At 44.8% G+C, this 15,409-nt stretch overlaps 1 protein-coding gene across 4 annotated transcripts in view; it reads right to left on the minus strand.

The window, feature by feature from the left end:
- The window catches only part of Rtnl1 (reticulon), an 88,358-nt gene that overhangs the window by 24,609 nt on the left and 48,340 nt on the right, over nt 1–15,409 (minus strand). Inside the window, exon 1 of one of the 4 annotated variants that reach the window (XM_019040327.2) lies at nt 14,285–14,784. The exons of 2 other annotated variants lie outside the window; for them this stretch is intronic. In XM_019040327.2, the coding sequence (XP_018895872.2) occupies nt 14,285–14,327 (43 nt within the window). In that variant the 5' untranslated portion in view covers nt 14,328–14,784. Of the gene's footprint in view, nt 1–2,643; nt 2,878–14,284; nt 14,785–15,409 lie in introns of those variants that run through there. One more of the 4 variants, XM_072298120.1, reaches the window with a different exon arrangement.

Here is a 15,409-nt window from a genome sequence, read left to right on the forward strand (position 1 = left end):
TGGGAGTAACACCTTTTTTTCTAAAACCGCCTCTCGTCACAGTGAAGCTTAAACTTCTCTCCGCGGCTAAAATTCAGTCCCGGAGGCGTCGCGACGCTGCTGCCACGATGCAACAGCGACGCCGCGTGGCGGTGCAGCCGGCGTCGCGGTTACGCAATGCGCCCCCGGTGACGTAGAGCCGAAAACGCTGAGCAAACACGATTGAACGATCATGAGCGACGCTCGTTAAACGATAAAGCGCAACTTTGTGATACTTTCTTCTTGTTTAATCTGTAATTGCGACGACCGCGGGTGAGGGCGAGGAGGTCCAAACGGCCGATTAATCGAGTGACAGTAAACACCTCCGTCGAGAGAGAGGGAACCCCCCACCCCACCCGACTGGAAGGCACCCTCCGGTGAAAGCGAATTTTTATGGCTTTATCTAGCGCCACACTCGCATCGGAATTGCCGCAAATCTCATCCCTTAAAGTGCTTGCCATGACGATGACGCTGCGCTACCCTTACCAATTCCTCCCCCTTCTGCGATGAGTCACTCCCTGAAGAGGCCAATCGATGAGCAACAGGGAAATTTCGTTGAATAATGCTTGTGCGGGGAGTCCCGAATGTTAAATTCGATACGAGGGGGATAGATTTTTTGAGCTAAAAAATACGAATCTAATAGGCATTCATAGGTTTCCTTTGGACCATACTGTTAGGGAAGTAAGGCCCTTTAAAGGGTTGACCCTGAACAAAAAAAATCAAGGTTTACCAAAGACAACGATCAACAAGTGAGCAAGATCGATTATTCACATTAAATGTTCACATTCCTTCAATTTCTGCCCCCACCATGGAGTAAAAACTGAAGAAAGGAAAAGATCCGTAAATGTTGCTTTCTTCGACTAATGGCACTGACACGACTAAAACAAAAATCACAGAGCAAATTTTGATTTAGGCATACAGAATTTGTCGCGTGGGCATATACTTCCGAACCACCCCGTACACCTTATTATTAGATAATAAAACTCAAGGAGGAACGGCTTTAGGGTGTTATATAACCGCCCTTGCTCCATAAACCACTGAATGAAACATCCCCCTCCCCTAAAGAGTTGAGTTACGTAAGTTACCGGAGGCAGTCGGAGGCTTCATTTAGACTTCCATGTTTGGCAATACAACATGCAGTAATCACTTCTTTCAGATTGAATTTCAGGGATTCATAGGGACAGAGTTTTTTTATTTTTCCATAACCCCACGTGGCATCACAGAAATACATTTGGATTCTTCTCCACTTCCTAGAGGAATTTAAAGGGAGAGGTTTGCGGTTTGCTAAGCCTAATGGCTCACAGCTGTTCGTGTTTACATGTGCTCATAACCGCAGCTCACTGGCTTGCGATGTGCAGCTCCGCTCACTCAGTTCTCAAGAGATAAATTGTTTCTACTGTAATCAGAACATGGAGAAAAAATGAGACTTAAAATCGTAGCCCAGATAAAAAAAGAAAAAGAAAGATTACGTGCAAAAAAATCTGTCTGCTCTGATGTGGATGCGGTCTATCCTAGTTTTCGAACACGAAAGGAATGAAGCCTTGACGTTTACGGCCACTTCCTTTGTCAGATTCCAAAATTTAGCTCGACCAAGTGACTTGACTAATGATTCTACCTTCCCATTTCTTCGTTTCAATTTGAAGCAAATTTCTTCTTTTTTCTAGCAGCAAAATACGGAGTTGAATTTTGTGTCTCTGATACGGGGGAGGTTCTGTTAGACCTGCGATGGGGCAAACAACAGCCGTGTACGTGAACATATGTTGAACGTTCAATGAAAAAGAAAGAAATGAAAGGAAAGGAAAAGGAAGGAGTTTGCTGGTCAATTGGTCGGCAGAACTCTAAAAAATAGTCAATTTCACTTAAGGTACACTCGCGTCCAACTGCGAATATCAAAATGAATGATCTGAGGAGGAACCACGTGTCACTTTCTAGCTCTCGATGATATCATTCGAGTCTTCTTCTAATCTATACTGTAAATAACCATCTCAAGAGATACTTAATAAATTGCAATGTTTTTACAAAAATCACTCTCTTGCGACAAAATTAGACAAAGAAAAATCCGATGGTTTGTAATATTAAGCTGCAGGACAAGTCGATTTTCTTGGTGCGAATTGGTGTAAAAGCCAGCCACCCGATTTCAATGCGTAGACCCCACCTCTATTTTACTGTTCCTTTGAGCGGTGCCTAGCTGACCGTGTTAAACAGGGCTCATAGTAATTTCCAAATTAATTACTCCTCTTGTGATTTTCCTCAGCTTTTCCTGGATTTGCAAGGGAAAAGAAGAAGCGAAATTCCGCGATAAAATCATTCAGGCGATTCAACCATAAAATTTTAAAGTGTCGCTACGATAAAAAGTCATGGTTCCCTATGTTTTCCCCCTAAATACCCTACATATCTTATAATTTCTCTTGCCCAACAGAATTCCCTACATTTCCCTGTTCCCCCGATCGCTAGGGCCCCGAGAAGTCCTCTAAACACCACCCAGCTGTTTCCGTGGATACGCAAATCCCCGACGGGAACCAACGCTCTGCGCGTTGCCTACCCCTCAGGCGCCAACCCGCCTCTGGGCTGACCCTCATCCCAGTCCCGGAGGAGCACAACAAAGACGAAAATGGGGGCACGCACCGGGTCCTCTCGGCGGGAGTTCGATGTAGCTGGCGGTCCTCTTGGCGCGGCGATCGTCTCGGCCCATGGCGAAATCACAGATGCAAATCGACGGGAAAACCTACAGGAAACCACCACAAACACTGCCACTCTTCGCACGGCCGAGGGGGTCACAGATCACAGACGGGGGGTCCACGGACCGCGGTGGTGGTGACTGGGTCCAGCGTGGCGGTCGCGACTGCCAACGAACCGCTTCCAGCGAAGAAACTCCCGAGTCCAACGGTACGAGTCGCGGTGGAGGGGGGAACGTGGCGGGGAGAAGGGGGGCGCCGGCGACTCGAGCCGTTCGACAACCCGAGGAAGCAGCGACGTGGATACTCGACTCAAGAGAAAGGGCCTAACGCGTCCGCGGAGCGCGATGGGAGGGGGGGGGGTGTTCGCGGCGCGGCGCGGCGTTCCGCTGAGCGCAGCGAACTCGGACCGGTCGGCTCGGGAGTGCACCTACAACGCGGTGGTGTTGGCAGAAAGGTGGAAGTGGAGGAAAACGGACGGAAAACCCGTGCGAAATGTCCGGCGGAGTGACACGTCTTGATGGGTCGTGGCTGGAAGTTCGTCGACTGCCGCTCGTTAGTTAGTAAAAGTGGCGGTGGAGGTGGTGGTGAGTTTTGAGTGACCTCCTTTCCGATGAAATCGGACTGCGTGGCGCGCGAGGTGAATGACGGGTCGATCAGCGCGTGTGACTGTGGCGCGCTGTTGCGTCGCGGAAAAGCGATATGTATCGATTTGATCTCACGGGTGGCGTTAGAGGAGGTTACATCTATGTTGGTGTTTGGATCCCCAGAGACAAAATTCATTGGGGATCAGTGGCGAGCCGTGAATGATCAATTATCGATAGTATTTCCTACTTGAATAGTGTTAACGGAATCGAAAAGGCCAGCGTGCATGAAGGCTATTTAAATTGTAAGCATCCGTCACATTCTTACGGCGCAATGATACAACTATTTGAACTCTCCGGAATGCGTGAGGTATCACGCCGCATTTGAAGGCGTTTTCAAATCAGCCAAGTTCCGATACCCGGATTTTCGTTTTGCATATTTCATATTATTTTGTTTCCATTTCTAACCACTTGTTTAATTACAATCCTCCTATAAAAACCACCCATTCGCTAAGTACAATTCTAGCTGAGGCGCACTTAAGCGCATTCATGACTGCAAAAATTTTAACGGAAATCGAAAAGGCCAGCGTGCATGAAGGCTATTTCAATTGTAATCATCCGTCACATTCTTACGGCGCAATGATACAACTATTTGAACTCTCCGGAATGCGTGAGGTATCACGCCGCATTTGAAGGCGTTTTCAAATCAGCCAAGTTCGGATACCCGGATTATCGTTTTGCATCGTTCATATTCTTTTGTTCTATTCCGTACCACTCGTTTATTTTTAATCCTCGTAGAAAAACCACCCATTTGCTAAATACAATTCTAGCTGGAGCGCACTTCAGCTATGCATTCACCACTGCAAAAATGTCAAAGGAAATCGACACGCCCAGCGTGCATGAAGGCCGGCCCGCCACAAGGGGGGGATACTGGGTCCCTGGTACCGGGGCCCGGGCCCCGGAGGGGGCCCGTGTTACCCGTGAAAAACCACTATGAATTTACATGCAACCCTTGTTTCGTAAGAAAGTGAAAAATTTACCCTAACAATTTCCCAAAAGGTTTTCAGAAACACGCTGGGACATTGTAAAATTCTTCTTAAATTTTCAAAGAAGTATCCTTCTTGGAAAATTTCTATCTACAGGGTGTCTCACGAAAAACGAGCCACCTTGAATATCTGCCGAACGCGTCGGAATTTCGAAAAACGGTAAAAGACGTGTTCGTTTATATCGAGGGGGACACCTTTTGGCGTATTTGACATTTTCTCAAACCGCGGGAGGGGCGCGGGGCGGGGGGTGCCCCACCCGTAAGTCGAACTTTTCAAATGGCACCCCTACTTTTTTATTTCAGAAATCAATTCTACGCAAAAAAACAAGCCACCTTGTCCAAACCGAATGTAAATCGGACAATTTTCCAGTGATTGACAGAGTTTTAAACATTTTTTTCATGCTCTTTTCAAAAATTTCCCACGCCCAATGGAATTGCTGTATCAAACCAAACTCTCCGCCAAAAAAATTCTTAAACATTGCACTTTCGATAAAAAATTTTAAAAAAAATCTGCTGCACTCGAAATCTGGAGCACGCGGAGCCCTTCTTTGCGGCATTAAAATTCGTTATACCGAACATTTCCGAGGGGCGCTCATCGGGAGGGAGTAGTAAGTTTTAGACAAGAATGATTAATCTTTTTTCTGAAGCATAAGAAACCGTGTCTATGAAGAAGCAGATAAGTAGAAAAACAAATGGATTAGCTTTTTTCTTGGGGGGGGGTCAATGACTTGAGCCGGACCTTAATACTTCTGAGGACGCTATTTTTCCGCGGTGCGTTGTTTTTCTCCTTAACTGCTTCTTCATGGACACGGTTTCTTATGCTTCAGAAAAAAGATTAATAATTCTTGTCTAAAACTTACTACACCCTCCAGATGAGCGCCCCTCGGAAATGTTCGGTATAACGAATTTTAATGTCGCAAAGAAGGGCTCCGCGTGCTCCAGATTTCGAGTGCAGCAGATTTTTTTGATTTTTTTATCGAAAGTGCAATGTTTAAGAATTTTTTTGGCGGAGAGTTTGTTTTGATACAGCAATTCCATTGGGCGTGGGAAATTTTTAAAAAGAGCATGAAAAAAATGTTTAAAACTCTGTCAATCACTGGAAAATTGTCCGATTTACATTCGGTTTGGACAGGGTGGCTTGTTTTTTTGCGTAAAATTGATTTCTGAAATAAAAAAGTAGGGGTGCCATTTGAAAAGTTCGACTTACGGGTGGGGCACCCCCCGCCCCGCGCCCCTTCCGCGGTTTGGGAAAATGTCGAATACGCCAAAAGGTGTCCCCCTTGATATAAACGAACACGTCTTTTACCGTTTTTCGAAATTCCGACGCGTTCGGCAGATATTCAAGGTGGCTCGTTTTTCGTGAGACACCCTGTATTTTCAAGATTTTCAGTACAGAGGGATATTTTTAGTAACTGCGTTTCATTTTCTTCCGTCGTCAGAAGAGTCTCCAGTCTGGGCATCCTCGACTTCAATGGCTCATGGCTCAACTCCCTTGCCATAGACAAACGAAGGGGGAGTCCAGCAGGGGGGCCTGGCCCTCTTAGAACTGAAAATAGTATCATATGTCCCCCCCCCCCAAAAAAAAAAATAAAAATAAAAATTGTCCAGATGTTTTGAATGCAACAATTCGCAAATATTTTGTGCTGAAAGTAGAAAAAAAAACATAATTATTCCGCAGAAATTGATGGAAAACTTCTTTATGGAAGCTTCAAAATGCGTCCGATTAGTCGTATAAATTCTAAATTTTCGCGGGAGATGCCCCTCGGACCCCCCCCCCCCCCCCCGTGCTTGGGGCCCGGACCTTGAAACTGGTACCAGGGCCCGAGATGGGATGTGGCGTGCCTGGATGGAATTCCAGGTTTGTTTCCTGTAATTCCCTAATTTTCCAGGATATCTTCCATTCTCTTCAGATAAGCATCTCTGTGTCCTAGATACCATGTATGAACTTGATTTGCGACCGATTGCAGGCTGCGAAATTCAGATCCAAGCGGGGCCGGGTGGCGGGGCCAAATTCGAGTTAAAGCTCTTATCAAGATCAATTGAATAAATAAACAGTATGCGACGCCGGGCCTTGCCCCGGGGAGGGGGGGGGGTTTGCGGGAGTGGGCTACTGTGACTGGGATTTCGGGTGCACTTGCTTTGCTTTATCGTTGCGGTAAAGCCCCATTCCCATTCTTCGCCGCTGGGCCCCGCGCGGGGGGGGGGGGGGGGGGGGTATGGGGCATCTCCGGCTCCCGGTGCAAAACCTGGGATCGGAAACCACCACCCGCTCTAAGAATAGCCTCTCCACGCTTTGAGCTTTGGAAATCTGCCTTGAAAAATGTGCCCGCGTCCCGACCTCCGCCGCGAGTGCCAGATCTCCAAAGAACCCGCCTCCATCCGTACATCTCTCCTCAACGCGGAGAGAATATTGACGAACAAAATATCTTTAAAGGGCTCTTTTACGGGATGGCTGAGGAAAAGGGTTCAAGAATTTTACTTTCGTTAAAAAAAAAAAAAAAAAGTCGCTGATTTGAAGAAAAATGTTAAACCTCAACACGTTTTTTTTTCTGGGAGATAAGGGGTTTGCTTCATTTACCCGATGAATTTATTTATACGAACGAGAAAAATCACTGAAAAATGGCCCGAACTGTATGTGAAAGGTGAAGAAATGGTTTATTTTTACGTCAGTTTGTTTTTCAATTAAAAAAAAATCATCGATGAAAAAGTCACATTTAGTTAATAATGAAAATCATTTGAGTAATAATAAAAACATTCTGTTACTGAAAAAAAACTTTTATTTATATGAATAGATAAATAAATAAAAGTCCTTTAAAGCAAAGTCCTTCCACCCCTGAAGAACGATGGAAATGTTTAAGTCAAGAGTGAATCGAGATCAGGCAACAAGGCTCGACCGCCTCGGACTCCATTGAAACTATTTTCTCAGCTCATCCTAGCTCTTTACTTCCTTTACACAGAATTAATTCCAATGACGGTTATTAATAGTACTCGAGAATCAACGCGACAATTTTCAATAGTGTCTCGCGGTTATTCCGGTGTCCAGAGCAGTTTTCCTGCGCTCACTTCCTCCCTCCTTCCCTTTCTCCCTGCACCCTCCTTGCCATCTTCTCTTCGGAACTCCACTTGCCATCGATGAGACGATTAATTACATATGATGTGAGTCCTAACGGTTTTTCTACCCCCCCCCCCCCCCCCCAAAAAAAAAGCTAAGCTGCGGAAACTTTAATGGAGATGTTGCATGCGCGAGGAATTTGCGATTTGACTGTTGATTCTTACGTAAAAGTTCGCGAGAAACACGATGGTGCCACTGGTTTTCTCTGAAATCAACTCCCAAGCTAAAAAAAAGCTCTCAAGTTGAGGCCAAAATGGAGGGGATATCCCACACTATCCTGAGAGTTCACCTCTACATCAAGACAAACTCCATGCAAAGATAGGGAGCAAATACATTAGCAGGGTTGCCGTGTTTTCGGTTGTGGAGTCCCAAAATAAAGTGGCAGCCCTGTCAATGTATTTGCTCCCTATCTTTGCATGGAGAGGTTGTCTTGATGTATAGGTGGACTCACAGGATAGCGTGGGATATCCCCTCCATTTTGGCCTCAACTAGAGAGCTTTTTTTGAGCTTGGGAGTTGATCTCAAAAAAAAAAACCAGTGGCTCCATCGTGTTTCTCGCGAACTTGTACATAGGAATCAACAGTCAAATCGCAAATTCCTCACACATGCAACATCTCCATTATGAAAGTTCTAGTGATAATACCGCACCACTTGGCTGCACATTGAGACTATGCGCGCTCATGTGTGATTACATTGATAATGATTTTCATTCTATTTTACTGAGCTAAGTTCGGAAAATGTGGATATTTCGCATTTTACAAAGTTTGATAACTGAGAATAACGTTTATTTTTCAGCACTATTTGACAACAATGCATCGGGTATCTGAGGCGCCAAATTAACGCGGACCATACTTGATAAGAAATTGGTTTCAAAACGGCAAAAGATTTCCAGATTTCCGGGGATATCCTCAACAGATAATTGCCAGTCTTCAGTGTTTTTTTGCCACGCCTGACACTCAAAAAAACTCCTCGAGAAACAAATCGCTCGACCAGTAACCACACGACAGAAAACTAGGATGCCGATGCACATCATCGGCTTACCAGCGTTGTAGCGCCTTCAAATCCAACGCATACATCTAGCGGTACAGCAAACTATCAAAGCTCCACGGAAATTAATGAACGCTATCTGCTCTCGCAGGCAGTTCCCACCTTTTTCCATGTTACCCTAGCACCGACCACATTTATTGCCTCGGCTCTTTCTTCGCCCGTTGATCCGCAGACTCGTCTCATGTGTCTGACCTCTGGCAGAGTCAACGGCAGCCCCGCAGACCATGAAATTATGGCCACGCAGCGAGACGCGTTATGGTGCGGCTCCCCTCCAGAAACCAGAGTCGTCCGTCGGGGCTGGTTTTCCTCCCCCTGCCCCCTCCCCCGAAGCGTGAGATGCCTCGCAGAATTTGAACTTTAAACAATGATGAGAATAAAATTTTAGGCGGTTCAAGGCTCACGCTGACGATCTTCCGGAGTCAGTCGGCGCGCAGTGGATCGAGCCAATGGACCGAGGTCGGACAAAATTTGGAAACTTTAAACGCTCATAACTCCGTTTATACAAAGCTTAGAGGTTCTAAAAGTGGTTTCATTGGGATTCTCGTGAAATTTTCTTCTAGAACCACCCCTTGAAATTCAAAATGTGATGAAGTGATCATCAAAATTTGCAGTTAAAATAAAAAATGTCATGTTCGATCTCTCTTCAATTGACCCAATCCACTGTGCGGCGCTAGGAGAGCAGGGGTCAAATGGGAAAGGTCGGACGAGATGATGCGAAAACTTAGAACTTTTAAATCTTTGTCAATATGAAGCGTGTATACCTTTCAAAGGACTTTTATTGAGTTTCTGTTTCATCACCAGAGCCACCCCTAAAATTGATTTTGAATTCGATGAAATCTATGTCCAAAGCTCTTCAAGTTAGGTAAAACAATTTCAAGTGCGACTTCTCCCAAAGGATCGCTCCACTGTGCGATGACACGAAGTTGAAACGGAAGGATGAATCAGCTCAACTCGGATCATGTTGTCAGTGAGGTTCTGATTCGTCCAGCGGAACGGTCCGAGTTCCGACGGAGGGATTTTCGGGGTAAAAAGGGACGGGAGAGGGGCCTCCAAATTTTGGAGACTTAACGGTGGAATATGTTACTATCTCTAATGACGCTTTTCCTACCCCTGGTATTAATTTCGCTCCTTCGAATTTAAAGGAAAAGAAGACGAGAGAATTAGCAAATCTCGAGAGATCCCGCAGGATTTGTGTCTTGGAAAAGCTGTCTTGGGGCCACATTTGTTTCTGAGGAAAATGTTGTAAAGTTTGGTCACGCCAGGTTTGCACGAATTCCTGAAAGCTTCTTACTCCTCGTAGGAACCACTTCCTTCCAGGGCCGGATTAAGGGGGTGGCCACATGGGCCGCGGCCCATGGCGGCAAAAGAGGGCGGCAAATTTTGCAATTTTTTTAAATGTAGGTATAAATAAATATCGGATTTAGAAAAAAAATTACAAACGAGAAAAGGCGACAAAATCTCTCATTTCCTGAGAGTACAGTAATTTTTAATTTTGTCGTCTTTCAGAGATACAAGAGACAGCACCTTTAAGTAGTCGAGTTAAGAGAGAAACCAAACACGCAATTTGGCCTGGAACGGAGCGGCGCAGAGAGCAATGATGACGAGGACTTGAAATGAAAAGGAGAAGCCCTCGGCGTCTCGGCGCGGCGATCAGCATGTAACACATATTAGCGCCTACAAGACTGCACGAATACATCACGCATTGCATCAAACACAGTGCGGTCATTGCGGTCAGCGTCAGCGTGAAACGGATAGCGCCAACAAAAATGCATGAATACTTCACGCATTGCGCCAAACACAGTGCGGTCAGCGTGAAACGCATGGCGCCTACAAGACTGCGTGAATACTTCACGCATTGCGCTAAACACGGTGCGGTTAGCGTGGCGCGGCGGCGGAAGTTAAAATCATTAAACCACATTCATGTTTGTACTTTCACAATTTTTTTTGTTCATTTCTTATGAATGAAAGGCCTTGTTCCCACAGAGATAGGTTTACGAAACTTCACTTTCGCGCAAAGTTCCGTAAACTTTTGATAGTAGTGTTGCCAGGGCTTTCCCAAAAAATGTGTTCAACACGAGTAAGTAAACGCATCTTATGCACCCATCCCCCGCTAGCACGTTCACTTGATGGTTTTCATTGATGTTTCAATACGAATGAGAAGGAGGCGGCAAAATACAGGCGGCCCATGGGCGGCAAGTAGGTAAATACGGCCCTGCTTCCTTCCACATCAGCGACCGCACAACTGCACTTCCCGAAAGATCTCACAAGAACACTGCTCAAGACACGTAACTCTGCATGGTGAAAAGTTCTTGAATTTAAAAATTCCAAAACTTTTCACAGAGCCACTTGATACTCCCTGATTTTCAAGGTGTGAGTTTATGTGTGCATGATTTCTAGTAAAGTATGCTTTTCACACAAATTTTCAGCGTGCAGTCTCTAGAAATTGAAAATTGTCAAAAATTTCGGCCCGAAGAAGAATTTCAAGGTTCCGCTGCGAAATTTCCTAATTTTCCAGGGTTGGGCCAAGGTCCTTGACTTCTCCGAGAACATCTCATTCTGCCTTGTACACTCGAACATGAGATGAGCACGAATACGCGGACAGTCAGCTTGAGAGGTTGTAAAAAAGAACAGTTGGGCCGAGCAGGTAATCGTGTAATCCAATTCCGGACGGCGAACAACGAGGCGGGTGGCGGGGGCTGCGGGATGCAGGATGCAGGATGCAGTTCAAGGTCGAAGGTCGCGGTGGCAGCAACCCCGACGTCCCGACGATGCACCTCCGAGGGAGGAGCGTCCCTGCACCCCCTTCCCTCCGGGAGGACCCGCCGCGACATTCGTCCTCACCCGCTCGTGCAGGCTCCCTTCTCCCTTCCGATTGCATAACATTGCAGCGCATGATGCGGCATGGAGGACTGCGGATGAAGCATCCAGGATGACTCATGTTCATGCTCCCCTGGCGTAGCGGCCTATCTCTATGTCCGCATGAGCCTTATTCTTCGTATAACTCCACGCTTTTGGGGCTCATGTGAAGATAGAGAGACGCCCTTACATCAGAGGAGTGATGATATGACTCGCATGTTTTACATACATGCAGCGGCACGTACCTCACGCCTCACGGTCTGAACTTCACCTCAGGGCACAAGGAAGGCTTCTTCAGGGAGTGCTCTGCCTGCGGGCTGATTATTGAAATTGATAGACAAAGCAGTAGACAAAGAAGACAAAAAGGCTATGGAGAGATCATATTGGTGGAAGCGGGTGGTTGCAACAGACAAAGGACGTAAGAAATAGACTAACTAACGGCAACGTACGAGAGACCCGATGGTTAGTCCATCATTTACCCCCTAAGTCTATAAAAACTACCCATTTCAACCAATAGGATCGCTGTATACTCCTTATGTCTTCTTTGTCTATCAATTTCAATTATCAACCCGCTGAGCCGGAGGCAGAGGGTCGTTTCCGAAATAGCTCCTATTCTTAGATAAGCACCGCATGATTTACATCGTCATTAAGGAAAGTTTGAGGAGTCATTGAAAAATAATCTTCATTTGAGGAAAACTTTATTCGAATCTCGAATGGAGCTCGAGTATATCCCTTCAGAGATGAATTCTTGCAAGAGATAAAAAACAAAATGCAAAGGAAAAAATTCCATGATCAATACAAACTTAGAGGAGGGTTGTTAAACATTGGAAAAATACTCAGTATTTTCACTTTTGCTAACAGCCCTTAAAAGGATCTACTTCAGAAGTTATACACCAGAATTGTACTCCAAATACGGAAGATGGGTCCTATTATGATGCTATTTTAAGGCCTCCTAAAACAACAATTAATTGCAGAGAAAACCATGTGGGATCTCTCGTCGGTAAAGAGCTGTTCAAGGAGTAACGAGGAATATGGTCAGAATGATTAAACAGAAAAGGGACCAAGTTACTTTTTGAGAGAGAGAAAAGAAAATGAGTTGCTAGGAGTTTTGAAGAACTTGAAGGTCGTAAGTTTGATCCACTTTCAAAATTCCCTGACTTGTCCCTGCAATCTTGCAAGGAAAACAGAAAAAGGACAATTTAAAAACAGCAATTCAAACTTTGAAGCACCGCATTTGAAAATATGAAGTTGAAACTTGCAAAAAAAAACTCAAATACAGACATAAGCACAAGAGTGGTCCTGGCTCTAACTTTGGCAACTTATCTCAATTTCTCTATTGTTTTCAAGGGGCAAGAATCAAGTGAAAGTTACTGAACATTTTGCTGCTATGCTGCTGTTGTTAAAAACTTGAGGATTACAAGTCACTCGTCTTCCGACATCAGGTGACACTAAAATACGTAATACAACTATTTCAACTCCTGCGTCGCTTAAATTGCATTCATCGAGTTGAAGGCGAACCTGGTTACTCCTTCCCATTTATATAATCCAGATGTGTGCGGGAGAGCGGGGTTACGTTCTAACTGTTGCCACCCATGTTGAGGTAGAAGTCAGAGTCAAAATATTATTCTTCAGGGAGAATCAAAATCTCGAAAGCAGCTTAACGGGTTAAATTCAGAATAATAATACCCATTCTTCTTCCACTCAGTAAGTACTAAAAGCAATAGCTGCTCACAATCTAAACTGCTTAAAGGTTTCTTCTTATTTCTACAGCCATGATACTGGAGGTGGGTTAAAATAAGCATGGGAATTTTTCAAAAGCGAAATGTATCTTCATAACTTCAAGTCTATTAGTAGTAGGTATTATCTTTCATGTACTTAAATTATTAATTCCAGTTACGTCCACAGAGTGCCTGCTATGCCAACTGATTTAGGGCCTCATTGCTGTGTTATAGAAATGAGCAGGAAGTGCATTCTAAAATGAGCCTCAAGGCACAAATAGAGTACATTTTGCAATTCAGAGGTACGATTTCAGGCTCATCTTTGAAAACTCTTACAAGCATAGGGAAACTAATGGTACAGACGTTGTTCCTAAGCTGAGCGAGACATTGTAGTTCCTAATTGCAAAATGTAGTCCAAATGAGCACATGCTGACCACAATTGAACAGTTTTCTGTTCGACAGGCGTAATTCCAAATACTCATGGTCCAATACTCAAGTGTGATCAACGAAAGCCAGGGTTCATGCATCTTTGGACCATCACCCGTCTAACAGAAAACGCTTTAATACACACCTAAATACGTTCTTCTCAGTGTTCTGATCTGTAAGTCAGCGGTTAGTTAGGTAATTTCTGGCGAAACATACATCAAGTGTCTACCATTAACTAGTTTGAAGAAAGAACCCGAGCCTACAACGCAGCTGTACAGCTAAGATGGTTACATTAATCTAGACTAATCACGCCACAGCGCTTACTGAATAGTGAGACACACAAAGCTGACTTGAAGCGTCTGATGAATTTTCTTCACTCTTAGGTGCAATCAGAACATTACAGAAGCAAACAGACGGAAAGTGATGACAAATACGAAACCTCATCTTGTACATCACGACACACAACCGTGCAGACGGGTCAATTACAGAGGAGGGTTATTCAATTTGGTTTGCCTGAAACGGCAGAGTCAGTACAACCCTCTCAAAGTTATTGAAAAGCTATTGATACATCATAGTATTCGGTGATAAGCAAACTTAAATGTGATGGAAATTCATCATGGTGCCAAAGTATTGATAAAGATGTAAACAAAGACAACAGTCTCGACACAAATTCACTGATAATGGCTCGCCAAGTAATTCGGCTGAGGGAGAAATATAAAAACTTGATTATCACACCATGCAAAGGTAAAATAAATACATAATTCCCGTCAAAATTCGCTGGAGAAAAGCAGTGAGAAACTTACGATCTTGGCGCTTGAATCCAAAAGAGAGCGAACTTAGATCCATTGTAAACAAACACAAATTCTCCGAAATAAACGACGAATTTAAGTCAAACACGCGTTAACGGCGATTTCGGAATGATTGCGAGAGCAAAATCGGTATCAAAATGAGCACTGGAGAACTAGAACGTTACGAAAATTCGAAAATACTAACGAAAAGCTGATAGCCACACTTCCCTCTAAAACGAGAGCTGAGCCTTTGTTCGTTACGAGTTACGATCCCCTCGACAGCAAGGGAACCAATCGGAAATGGATTATCTCGATTCGGGGCAGGAGCTTCCCTCGGCGAACGACACGAACTCACGGACGAACCTTCGACACTGTCAACTGATAAGACGAACACGCTGATTATCCACCAAATCAGTCTCCACCCGTGCTTCAATTGAACTCACCCCATCTAATTATTGCTGCCGAGCGGAGGCAACGTCGGAGTACGGCGGATGAAACGAAATGTAATGAAGGGACCAGAAAATCCCTGGACGAATTCTGCGCGAGCTAAGATCGCTTTGGCAGGAGTCCCATCCGAGCGCTTTTTTTCCCCCTTTATTCCGGTGACAACCTCAGTACGGCGGTCTAAATTTAAATTGCGCTCACGGGTTCATGAGTTCATTACAATGGGCAGGAGATTCGAGCATCGAGCACAATACGTGCAGTTACATACGGCGAATTCGTTGGGCATTGCACAAAGGGTGCGCGCCAGCAATCAATAGACAGCTGATACGACGCAATAACCGAGCTTGTCGGGAGAGTCTATAGAGGGCAGCATCGGCTTGTGTTTAGAATTGTAGTTCCTACGTTCGCCGCATGAGTGCGACAGTAGCACGCGACAAGGTGTAAAACGGCGCGAATTATGAATGAATGGACTTCCGCGCATCTTGCGAGACGGACCATGTAGTGTGTTCCATACCATAGTCATACTTACTTAAACCCCTTTTCCCGAGGAAAAAAAGGGTTGAATTTTCCGAGTTTTGAGGGTGTTTTTCACGCTAATGATTGAGGGTAAAAATAATTGAATAGGTGATATGAAAATATAAGAAATAAATGAATAAAAATAAAATAAAAGTGGAGAAGAGCGCAAACTATTATGTC

Source organism: Bemisia tabaci, chromosome 3 (genome assembly GCF_918797505.1).
Source record: "Bemisia tabaci chromosome 3, PGI_BMITA_v3".
Lineage (NCBI taxonomy): Eukaryota > Metazoa > Arthropoda > Insecta > Hemiptera > Aleyrodidae > Bemisia > Bemisia tabaci.